The following is a 12,238-nucleotide window of genomic DNA, read 5'->3' as shown; positions in this document are numbered from 1 at the left end:
GACCAGACTGACTGGTAGAGTGGTCCAGCCAGAGAACATGGCAACATCAGATTATAGCAATGGAGGGGCTGGTGAGATTCAAGGTATTTTTGATGTTAGAGCCAGGAGCCTTTTAGTGTCAGGAGGTAAAGTCAGTAGGCCCATATTAATTGAGTATCATTCCCACTGCATTCTCTCATTATCAACATGCATTAATTAGTCTCAGCATTAAGTATCAAATCACTCTTCTTCACATCAGGTCATAAATAATCTTAAACATATTGAATACCGGTTAAATAAGGGAAAAGGCGCATACATAATCTCAAACACATTGAATATAGGTGAAATAAGGAAAAAGGTGCCTAAACAATCAGAACAGAGAGAGCCTGTGCATATATTCAAAGGTGAACTTCTCAGAACATTCTCAAGTTTCTGTCCTTAGACATAATTCTGATAAGCTAATAACCTATGCCTAGAAGGCAATTAAAGAGAAGAGGAGAAGAAAGAGGAATGGCTTCTGATATGAGGCCATGTGGCAGTGTACACAGGAAGGAAAGGTAAATAGCTGATGAAGAAAACAAAACATATGAAAAGCAGGTGTGAGACTCTGAAGGGCATTGGAGAATTATGGTTTTCTTCACAGTTAATGAAGGCACAGAGGAGTGAATGCCATTGTAAATTGTCTCGCCTATAAAATGGATGAAAGAAAAGTAAATCCATTTGACTTACAAAAAGTTAAGCTTTGAGTATATGAAAATGATCTCACGTAGACCCTTATTTCCCCAAGGTGCTCAATAAATATATCTTTTCATTGTATTTAATGATCATATACATGAAGTGCTGTGTTTTTAGCCCCACCTGATAAAGGCCTATTAAAGTATAACATACACAGAACTGCTACATCTGGGAAGATGGCATAGACATATTTTCCCCTATTCTTCCTGGTAAATGCAAGTAAAATCCAGACATTCTGTATAAAACATAAGAAGACTGAAAGTGGAGAGGAGAAAGCAGACTGGCTAGGGTCCATGGGTACTGAGGAAGGACACAAGTGTGACTTCACTGGGTTGGAGGTGGGGGGCTTGTTTGTTTGTATCATAAGTCTCAAACTTGGAGCTGAAGACAGTGGCTGTCAGGAAATAGAAACAGAAAAAAAGAGTCCCCACTAAAGCTTGCTCCCTCTACCCAAAAGACCAGGAAAGGGACAGCCTAGCAGGGCAGTGAACTCTTAGAAAATGCTGCTGTGTTTCAAACAGCACAGAAAACTATGTGATCCACCACTCCCCATACCAGCAAAGCCTGAATGGCAAGATTGGACTCCTCATCAGACTGGAACATGGTTCCCCAAGACCCCTGGACAGAGAAGATGGATTTAATCCCCACAAGGGTGCAATGTGGAGATCACATGGGGACCTAGGACTTTGCTCCTTACCCTGCTGTGCCCCTCTTCCCTCTAGGGTGTTGGTAGAGGAAGCCTCCAAAGAGTTAGGACTTTGGCCCACCACCAGCGGTAACAACACCCTTCCCACAGCAGAGTCGGTGGGGAGCCAAAAGCTCTGCCCAGGCCCAGCAGTTAAGAGGAGCCCCCACATAGGTCACAGAGGAGGCCAAGTGGAGAACATGGACTTCTACCTCCACTGGGGAGTAACCAGGTGGCACCTCCCTCTCCCGACCTGAGTGGTTTCAGAGAACAGTGGCTAAAACAGATTTTAATAAGGTCCAAAGTTGCAGAGCATGATATGAAAATGTCCAGATTCCCAATGAAAAATCACTCATCATACTAAAATCCCACTTTTACCACATAGTGATAAAACATAGTGATGGAAGTTCTATCTAATGAAATAATCTGAGAAAAGGAAATAAAAGGCATATACATCAAAGGGAAGGAATAAAACTGTTTGCAGAGAAATGATTGCCTACAGGGATTCTAAAAAGAAAAAGTTATAGAACTAACATATAAGTTTAGTAAAGTTACACACTGTATAAAACTCAACTGTTTCTATATACTAGCAATGAACATATGAACACTGAAATTAATAATACAATAGCATTTACCATCCCTTGAAAAAAGAATAATTGGGTATAAATAAGATACAAGACTTGTGTACTGGAAACTAAAAAACTCTGATGAAAGAAAGGAGATATAAATAAATCGACACACAATGTTCATGGATTGGAAGACTCAACACAGTAAAGATGTCAATTATCTCTAAATTGATATATGTTTGTGTATTTCCTATCAAAGTCACAGCAAAATTTTTTCATTGTAGATAACATTATTCTAAGATGTGTGTAGAAAGGCAAAGAAACTAGACTAGCAAAGAAGAATAAAGTGGGAAGAACCAGACTCAAGAACCAATTTCAAGATAATTATATAATTACAGTAATTAAGACTGTGTGGTATTGGTATCTTGAAATTGATTGGAACAGAAGGAGAATGCAGAAGTAGAACCACAAAAATATACCCAGATGATTTTGACAAACATGCAAAAGCAATTCAGTGGAAGAAAGATAGCTTGTTCAATTAATGGTGATGAACAATTGTGTATCCATAGGCAAAAAGCAAACTTTGACCTAAATCTCACACCTTATACAAAAATTAACTCAGAATATATCACAGACCTTGCATGTATATGTATGGCTGAGTCCCTTTGCTGTCCACCTGAAACTATCACAACATTGCTATACTATACTCCAACATAAAATTAAAAGTTCAAAAATAAAAATAAAGGTGAAAATCAAATGCTGACAAGAATGTAGAAAAACTACATCACTTATATATTGCTGGTAGAAATGTGAAATGATACAGCCACTTGGGGAAACAGTTCAGCTGTTCCTTAAAAATCTAAACATGTAGCTACCATGTGCCCTAGCAGTTACACTCCTGGCCATTTTTCCCAGAGGCAATGAAGACAAATGTTCACACAAAAACTTGGAGAGGAATGTTTTTATATGCTTTATTTGAACAGCCAAAATGTGGACACCATCCACATGTCCTTCAGTAAGTAAAAGGCTGAACATACTTGGTACATCCATACCGTGGAATACTACTCAGCAATAAAAGGGAACAAACTGCTGATACCTGCCACCATACTATGTCAGACCCGGAATAATCTCCAGAGAGTCATTCTGAGTGAAAACAAGCCAATCAAAAACAGTTACATACTGTATGATTCCATTTATATAACGTTCTTGGAATGACAAAAGTGTAAGAAATAGAGAACAGATTAATGGTTGCCAAAGGATTAAGGCAGGGCTGGGATCAATATGAGGGATCCTTGTAGCATTGGAAATGTAGTGTCAATGTCCTAGTCATGATATCATAAGATATCAGTAAGATACTGCCATTGGAGGAAACTGGGTAAAGAGTACACAGTATTGCTCTATGTTATTTCTTATAACTGAATGTGAATCTGCAACTATCTCAAAATAAAAATTTAATTCCATTAAAATGGAATCTATTAAACCTTGTTAGTTTAATGGTAAGATGTACAAATCATCCCAACTGTTGCCTTGCTCCGGCCTCAGATTCTTCAATCCTTGTTCTTTTCTGACAATTCTGTGGTAGCTAGATAAGCAGATGGGTGGATGGTTTTTATCGTTACAGTTAGAAAAGGAAAACACGGTCGGTGGAAAAAGATGGGTATATCCTTTGTTCATTGTCGATCATGTTTCAAGGGAGTGCCCAAAACCCCCCATCTAATAAAATGTCACATTCCATGTCACCCTCAGGAAAGCCACTAGTGAAAACATCCCGAGAGATGGTGATCAACACGGAGGAGACCGCAATCACAGTTGATGTAGGAAGCACCGTCAAAACAGTGCAAGGCGTGAATGTGACTATTAACTGCCAAGTTGCAGGTAAGAAATGCACTCATCTGTTAATTCATTTGTTCAGGTATTAATGGAGCCCCGTGCTAGGTTGGGGGCTGAAAAGATAGTACAAATTCTGCCCTCAGGGAATTGGGGCTGCTAGGGAAAGTCAAGCACACTCAGTCACTCTGAAAGTGGAAAGTGCTACTGAAGTTGCTCAGAGGAAAACTGGGATAGATGACAGAGAAGAGGTGGTTTTTATCTCCATCCCACATACTGATAGAACATGAGCATGCAAGGGTGGGGACAAAGGGTGTTCCAGTGGACTAAAGAATGTAAGAAAAATCATGTAAGTAGGGAAGCTATAGGACTTCAAGGGAAATGTGACTGCTTTGGTCTAGTGGGAGCACAGAGCTCAGAGATGGGGTGGGTAGAGGGGCTTAAACTTTAGTCACGTGGGTTGCAACTGTGCCATGGGAGACTCTGAACACTTGGATGAGGAATTCAGACAAAGCAGGTTGGAAGTGGCATTAGGGGTTGTGCAGTATATAAAATAAGTTGAAGAAAAAAAAAATACTGAGACAGAGGGGCCAGTTAAGAAGTAGTTTAGGGACTTCCTCAATGGACCACTGATTGGGAATTCGCCTTGCAGTACAGGGGACATGGGTTTGATCCTTGGTCAGAGAACTAAGACCCCACATTTTTGTGGGGCAACTGAGCCCACATGCCACAACTAAGACTTCATGCAGCCAAATAAATAAATATAAAAGTAAAACAACCCGCAGTAGTTTAGATGGAACAGTGGTAAAGAATCTGCCTGCTCAGCAGGAGACATGAGCTACACTCCAGGGTGGGGAAGATCCCCTAGAGAAGGAAATGGCAACCCACTCCAGGCAAGAATACTTAGTGTAGACAGTAGCGATGAACAGCAGTGGTTTAGAGCGGAGGTACCGGGGGCCTAAACTCAGGACAGTGGTGGTGGAAAGCTCAGGAGTGGATGGCAGGGGTAAGACCAACAGCAACCTGGAGCTTACATTCAAAGGGGGTGAGTGGTGGTGGTTTAGTGTCTGACTCTTGTAACCTCATGGACTGTAGCCCACCAGCCTCTTCTGTCCATGGGATTTCCCAGGCAAGAATACTGGAGTGGGTTACCATTTCCTGCTCCAAGGGATCTTCCGGACCCTAGGACCAAACTCAGGTCTCCTACCTTGCAGGCAGATTCTTCACTGCTAAGTCAGCAGGGAAGCTCCTTTCAGACGTTTGTAGGAGTTGTTTATGAAAACAGCCAGTGCTCTTGGGCGTGTGATATAGATGTTGCCCTTGGATAGCTCTTATAAACTCAGAGGCCTCTAGGGACCAGAAAGTCAGAAAGTGGAGGAGGAGTAGACCAGAGGAGGTGGTAGTACGCCCTTCATAAAGGCATTTACCTTCCATTGAAAAACAGAAAACACCCACATAGAATGGGACAAAGCTCAGCTACCAATTCTCCCTTCCTGTGAACTGCTAGCCTGTCTGCCCTAAAGGTTTTCACTGCCATGATACAAAGGGGAAATAGATGACTCCCATGCCGGGCCCAGCGACAGTCCTCTGACTGCTGTCCTCATCGGATATACCTTCCCATGGCGCCCCAACCAAGGTTCCCACATCATATCCTGTCTGAAAAGAGGACAGGCATTGGCACTCCCTGTTCTGGGTGTTTCTCCATCTTAGATCTCAGCCCAAGCTTTGGAAAGTTTACCTCCACCTATGATGTATAAGGCCAGAGAGAATCCATTTTAGAAGTAGGAGGAAGATCTTCATCTAGAGCATATTGTTTCCTAAGAACAGGCAGGTCTGGTTTTCTCTGAAATGTTCTGGTAGCTCTAGGAAGCCCAAAATATAAATCTCTCTCTGTCATAATACATTAGCTTCTTCTTGGTGAAGCTTCCCTTGGCCTGTGCATCCAGCTGCCTCAGTGAAAGCCTGTAGAATTAAATCCCTTCAGGCTCTATACTCTCAATCAGGGTGTCCCATGAATGAGTTGGCCCTCTGTACACAGACTGATGGTGAAGGCCAGATCCTTTATGCAGGACCATCACTCCCCATCTGATCGCTAGGAACATGTGCCTTGAAGACAGAACACCAACTGGAGATAAGATGGGTCTCCCAATATAATGGACCATATTGGGTCTCCTCTTGAGTGTTGGGACTGGTAGGACTAAAAGAGTGGGAAGCAAAGGGCAGCAAAACAAGGACTTGAGCGTCTGCAGGAGGTTGAGAAAACCAGAATTCAGGTGGAGAAGTACTTATCACAGGAAAACTAGAAAAGTCGAAACAGCTTTGGTCAGCTCTTCTGGGCCACCCAGCACCACATCTCCAACTTCATCCAGAGAGTCACTCTTAGTAACCTGAGAGTGAAATCCTAGGTTGTAAGGTCCGGTTTTTGCCTGGCCATGCACATTACATTACTAAAAACTTGGTTTTATTCATAAGACCATTTGTATTAATCATAGTTAAATAAAATAAATTTGTGTCTCTGTCATTATGCCTTTTATTAAATAAGGTTTTTATTCAACATGGGCTTCCCTTGCAGCTCAGTTGGTAAAGAATCTGCCTACAATGTGGGAGACCTGGGTTCAATCCCTGGGTTGGGAAGATCTTCTGGAGAAGGGAAAGGCTTCCCACTCCAGTATTCTGGCTTGAAGAATTCTATGGACATGTATAGTCCATGGGGTCACAAAGAGTCGGACACAACTGAGTGACTTTCACTTTCACTTTTATTCAACATAGGTGGGAAAGAGCCTGCTTTTGATTAAACTGTTGGTCTGTGAATTTACTGGACAAAGAAATCATTGTTGAGCTGAGTCTCCCGTCAAAATACTGACAGCTATAATACCAAATAGCAGAAGAAACTATTTTTACTTTGATGCTACAAGTGGCTTTTATGACGCTCTTGTGGCATTATTTTAATGGCTATATAATAGTATATTTTAAGAATCTTACATAATTTACATAGAATAACTCATGTCATTACATGTTTGAGTTGTTAGCAGTTTTTCGTTAAATACCTTTTGCACACATATACTTTCAACATGTAAAATGCAGACTCACAAATTATTCCCAACCCTTAAGCATAAAAACCATTAAACAACAAGTATGATGAAGCTTTTTCTTGAAAAGTGATCCAGTCTCTTATACCACTCCCATACTTGTTCTCTACTGGAGAAGAATTCAGAAAACTGAATGTGAGATAAGGGGTTAGAGGAGGAGGAAGAGTTTTAGTCATTGGGAATAGGATGTGCAAAGGGCCTGAGGTAGAAAGAGTATGTTGCGTTTAAAGGAGTGAAATGTGGCTGGCATGGCTGTAAGATGGAGAGGCTAGAAGACAGTAGGGTGACTTGTGGTTGAGAAGTGGGGGACAGTAGGCAGGAGCTGAATCTTATGCTTTCCTAGGTTATGGTAAATTTTGGAACAGGGGAAGCTTTTGAAGACTTATTTAGATATAAAATTGTCAGAACTAGTCATGTAGAAATAAATAGTTGAGGAGTCAATAATGGGCAGTGTATTAACCAGGAAGGGCTAGCCTATGGTAACAGGTATACCCCCAAATGTATAATGATGACTCAAACACAATAGAAGTTGATTACTTGCCTACCTAGGAGTCCAAAGAGTGGTTCTGGTCAGCTGGAGGGGAGGGGATCTGCCCCCCACAGTCTTTCAGCATCCCTGGACACTGGTGGGTCTATTATCCTGAATACATGCCTTCCAAGGTCTCCCCAGAGGTTCTCTCTACCCTGTCAATAAGACGAGGGGAAAACAAAGTGTAGAGGATGGTTGAACTGGTTTTAAGGGTGATACTTGGCAAACCAGAACAAACTCTTTTGGCCAAGCCAGTAGCACGCATTACTGCTTCTCACAATCCTTCTTAGTCATGTGCCCACTCACAGCTGCCAAGGGGGAATGTTGCCAGGCTGAGGAGGAGGAGGTATTAGTCGCTCAGTTGTGTCTGACTCTTTGTGATCCCATGTACTATAGCCTGCCAGGCTCCTCTGTGGGATTCTCCAGGCAAGAATATTGGAGTAGGTTGCCATTCCCTTCCCCAGGGGATCTTCCCAACCCAGGGATTGAACCCAGGTCTCCTGCATTGCAAGCAGATTCCTTACCATCTGAGCTACCAGGGAAGACCAGGCTGGATACCCAGGAAAAAGAAAGGATAGCTGTCAGCCTCTGCCACAGTTAGTGTGAAGAAATGTGGAAGACTAAAAGCCTCCTTACCAGACTGCCATGGTTCTTTAGAATAATTGCTCAGATTGACATTTAAGTTACTATATTCTTTCCTTGTCTTGCACCAAGCCTTTAAAGAAACTTCTAGAACTTATCATGTCAAGGTGTGCCTTTTGGTGGATGCCCCACCTCAAGATGTTGACAAGGTGCCATGGTGTGGGCAGCCTTCCAAGTATAACAAGTGGTCTAGTTAACAAGAATATCCTATCTGGGATTTTAAAAAAAGATTATTATAGCATCACCCTACCTGGCAGCTCAGTGGATATTAAAAGCACTAATCCTCATAATCAAATCAAGTTACAGCCCATTATGACTACACTCATTTATTGATCCTTTCAAGCAGCAGGGAGACCACTGTGTTGTTGATAAGATATGCCACAAAGCAGGAAAAGTAAAAGCAGCTCCTTTTACTTCCTATTTTAGACACAGATCATACCAGGGAGTCCAGAGTGTGGAGCCTATCCAACTAACTTGTCAACAGTATGGCTTTGGACTTTGCTCTGCAGTAGAGTATATTTTTTGTCATTTTTCAAACATTTCTTTCTGGAGAATGTGCTGTCATATCACAACAGGCTAGGGAAAAAATCATCTTCTACAACCTGATAAGCTTCTCACCAAGAAGTGTACTAACAATGGATTCTAGAAACTTCCCTCCTAACAATAATCTTGATGTTCCAATTACAGTAGAAAGGTTAATTCCAAAAGCAGAAAGCACTCAAGGATTGACACCGAAAATAACATGCAGCAATTCAGATCTTCTCAAAGGAGGCAGTCTCGTATAATGGCAGACAGTGTCATGTACTTGTTAGGATGGGGTTTCATGGCATCAAATGTACTGAGCTTGGATCCCTGCCTGCCATTTGTAAGTCAAATGGCAAAGTGGAAAGGGACTCTGTCCTCATGTAATCATTCAGGAATCCAAACTAATGTCTCTTTGGGCAGATTTCATAATCTTTTTGAGTCCCAATTTCCTCATCAGTAAAGTGGGGTTAATAACAATGCTTCACGGTAACTTTGTGATTATGTATGATATGTTTATTAAATGTTTGGCTTATAGCAAATATTCAGTTAATGTTCTTTCTCCCTCTAATGTGTTCAGGATATGTATAGCTTCTGGCCTCGGTGCATTCCTGATGTCTTGGTATTCTAAGCATCAGTGTTAAGCATGTATATCTGGTACCTTTTCAAGGGACTCTGGCGTGTATGAGGGCTGATGATATTTTCTGAGGCATCATTGTCATGTCTTGAGAGAAAAAGAAAAAAGATGTCTCATTCTCTTTTTTCCTGTTCCCTTGTTCCAACTTTGTAATACATCCAGTCAGTCATGGCAGAGCTGGCTGTCATTCCAAAGCATCTTTTTGGAATCATTCTCTTTAAGGCACACAATCCCAGGCAGGAATCCTTCAAAATGTGACACCAGCAGCATTGATGCAGGTCTGTGTTTGAATGAGTCTAAGAGAGGTTTGCTAATCTATCACAGAATGATCCTTATAACGTTTGGCTTCCCTCAGCACTGCTGTCACTCTGTGGTCCCAGTTTTACAGAGATTGGAGGTCCCTTCCATCTACCTTCATTATCCTGAACATGTCCATTTCTCCCATGAACTCCCCTGTTCTCCATTGAGGGATTCAGCCCTATTGGTAAAGACTCTGTTTCGTCCTGTTAAACAGACTTGATTTCATAAGGGCATGAGGCCAAGAGTGATGACAAGAATGGAAGAAGCTTACACCCACTTCCTGGAAACATGAGAAATGGCTCCATCCCTGGGTCATCTCTCTCCCTCCTCCTCCTTCTCTTTCTCACCATCCCTGTCTCTCCCCCTGGCTACCCTGACCAAAGAAGGTCACACAGGGGAGCAGCAAGTCTGGCTGTGGCAGCTGATCGTGTAAACACAATGTTGGCCCTGGAGACACACAAGTCATGGCCTATGGGCACCGTGATGGAGACAGAGCATTCACCCCCACCATCTGCTGGTGGAACTGACAGCCCACTAGTCCATGTCTCTTACTCTGCCTCCTCACTCTAGAACAGCCTCAGTTCCTATCAGGGACTGTGCGCTTGCTGCCCATAGACCTCCTCCAAGGCAAGTGCCACTGACAGGTACTATGTGTGAGCAGTTTATAGTGAGGGGAAAAGGGTAAATACTTGCAGAAGCTGATTTGTAGAACCTCATTCTTCCCTGCACTTTCAGAAGAGAATTGATGTGGCGGGGGGGGGGGGGTAGTTTTTTTCAACTTACTTTCCAGAGGCTTTCTCCTGAAGGCTATGGGATTTTTTTTTCCCCAACGTGAAAACGGAGCTCAGGGTCCACAGTCTAAGCTGGCATGGCCGGGCATCGTGATGCTCTTGCTCTCCCTAGTGGTGTTGCAATGAAAAATCAGCCTTTCTACCTCTCACCTGCATCTTTCCTCCAGGTGTGTTTAGAGACAATAATACCAGCCTGGTCCCTCTCATGCACCTGAGCGTCAAGTATAACAGTGTGTGCCCCTCTCTGATGGATCAGGGTTGCGGTACCCAAGTCTCCCCCTCTTTTAACAGATCTGCCTCTTTCTTCCAGCCAGTCTGCCAGTCCCTAGGGATCCACACTGAATTATGGGTAATCTGCACTACGACAAAAAGAGAGGACCAGAGAGTCATTCTCCTGCTCCTTATTGACAGGGAGAGAAAAGCTCTACGGATTGGCCAAACACTTGGGCCGTCCACCATAGGCTACCATTCCACCACTGGAAACCATACCTGAAGCAGCAGGGCAGCCAGGACACCAGTGAATTCATGCAGAATACTTCATTGTTAATGAGGGAACATGAGAGCACTCTCCCACCCAGCCCCACTTCCTGCCATTGGGATACTGAGAGCAGCAAGTGCTCCAAGGCTCATGATGAGAGCTGGCTGTTACAGAGTAGACTCTGAGTACATGTTATTCATCAGAGACAAGCAGTTGGGTACACAGGTGACACCCTGAAGGTGTCTGCATTCTCAACTGTAGGCTGCCCACGAAGGGTAAGGCTGCCCCTGCCCCAAGGGCAAAACCCATCCTCAACTCTGAGAAAGTATAGGACTAAAGTTCCGGCTCTGCCTATTCTGGGTTTTGACCCCATTTACCTGGATTTGACTTTCTAAACATGCCCTGGATACATGTCCACAAGTTTCATGAGCAAACATTGTGAGCTGAGTCAATAAGCTAGAAAGTACAAAAATGGAGCTGTCCACTCCCTGGAGACTGTGAATTAACGCCACATAGTTCCTGTCTCTCAGCTCACTAGAGCTGGGCTTCCCACGGAGCCTCCTATTTAGACCATCTCAGCAGGCTTGTCCTAAACTGAGGACTGCTTACCAGCATGCCACCCACAGGGAAACTTCCTCAGGAATGAAAGCCATTCCCTTGTCTTAGTCTATTCTGGCTGCTATAGCAAAATACCACAGATTGTGCAGCTTAAACCACAGAAGTTTGTTTCTCATGGTTCTGGAGGCTGAGAATTCCAAAATCAAGGTGCCAGCCCATTCAGTCCCTGAGGAGGACTCTCTTCCTGGCTTGCAGACAACTGTCTTCTTGCTGTGTCCTCACATGATGGAGGGAGGGAAAGAGAGAGAAAAAGGGAAGGGAAGAGAAAGAGAAAGAGAGGGCCTCTTCTTATAAGGGCACTGATGCCATCACAACAGACACTCCCTTCAGGAGGACTTCATCTAAACCTAAAAATCTCCAAGACCTCATCTCCTACCACCATCACACTGAGGGTGGTTAGGACTCCAACGTAGGAAGTCTTAGAGGACACAAACGCTGAGTGCATGACAGTCCTTGAGGACAGAGCCTAACTTCCGAAGACAGGAACCCCACCCAAGTTCAGATGTGCGCACTCTCCCCAGCCCTCTCACAATAATAAACTTGAACTGAGGAGAGAGCAGAGTACTCCTTCTTTGTCTCTCTTTTTCTGTGGCGATGAACCTCATACCACGGTTCCATCTTCTCTTTTCCTACGAAAATACTTAGGCCGCAAAAAATACAGGCTTGTTTTCTACATAGAGTGCCAACTCTGGTAAGGATCTAGCAGCTTTCATTTGTCTGGTTCATGAATATATTAATATTCTGTAGCTTTTAACTTTCTTGTTGTTCAGTTGCTCAGTCATGTCCACCTCTTTGTGACCCCATGGACCCCATTTAACTTTCTACTGAGGTATAATATTT

At 43.2% G+C, this 12,238-nt stretch overlaps 1 protein-coding gene across 4 annotated transcripts in view; it reads left to right on the top strand.

Moving 5' to 3' along the window:
* ADAMTSL1 (ADAMTS like 1) overlaps positions 1-12,238 on the top strand; it is a 479,878-nt gene that overhangs the window by 373,767 nt on the left and 93,873 nt on the right. For all 4 annotated transcript variants that reach the window (XM_081499058.1, XM_081499072.1, XM_081499064.1 and 1 more), the window contains one exon: positions 3,712-3,840. In XM_081499058.1, the coding sequence (XP_081355184.1) occupies positions 3,712-3,840 (129 nt within the window). The remainder of the gene's footprint in view (positions 1-3,711; positions 3,841-12,238) is intronic.

The sequence above is a fragment of the Giraffa tippelskirchi genome, chromosome 1, assembly GCF_054371585.1.
Source record: "Giraffa tippelskirchi isolate mGirTip1 chromosome 1, T2T-mGirTip1v1.2.pri, whole genome shotgun sequence".
NCBI lineage: Eukaryota > Metazoa > Chordata > Mammalia > Artiodactyla > Giraffidae > Giraffa > Giraffa tippelskirchi.
This window is presented reverse-complemented; position numbering and strand designations above follow the sequence as displayed.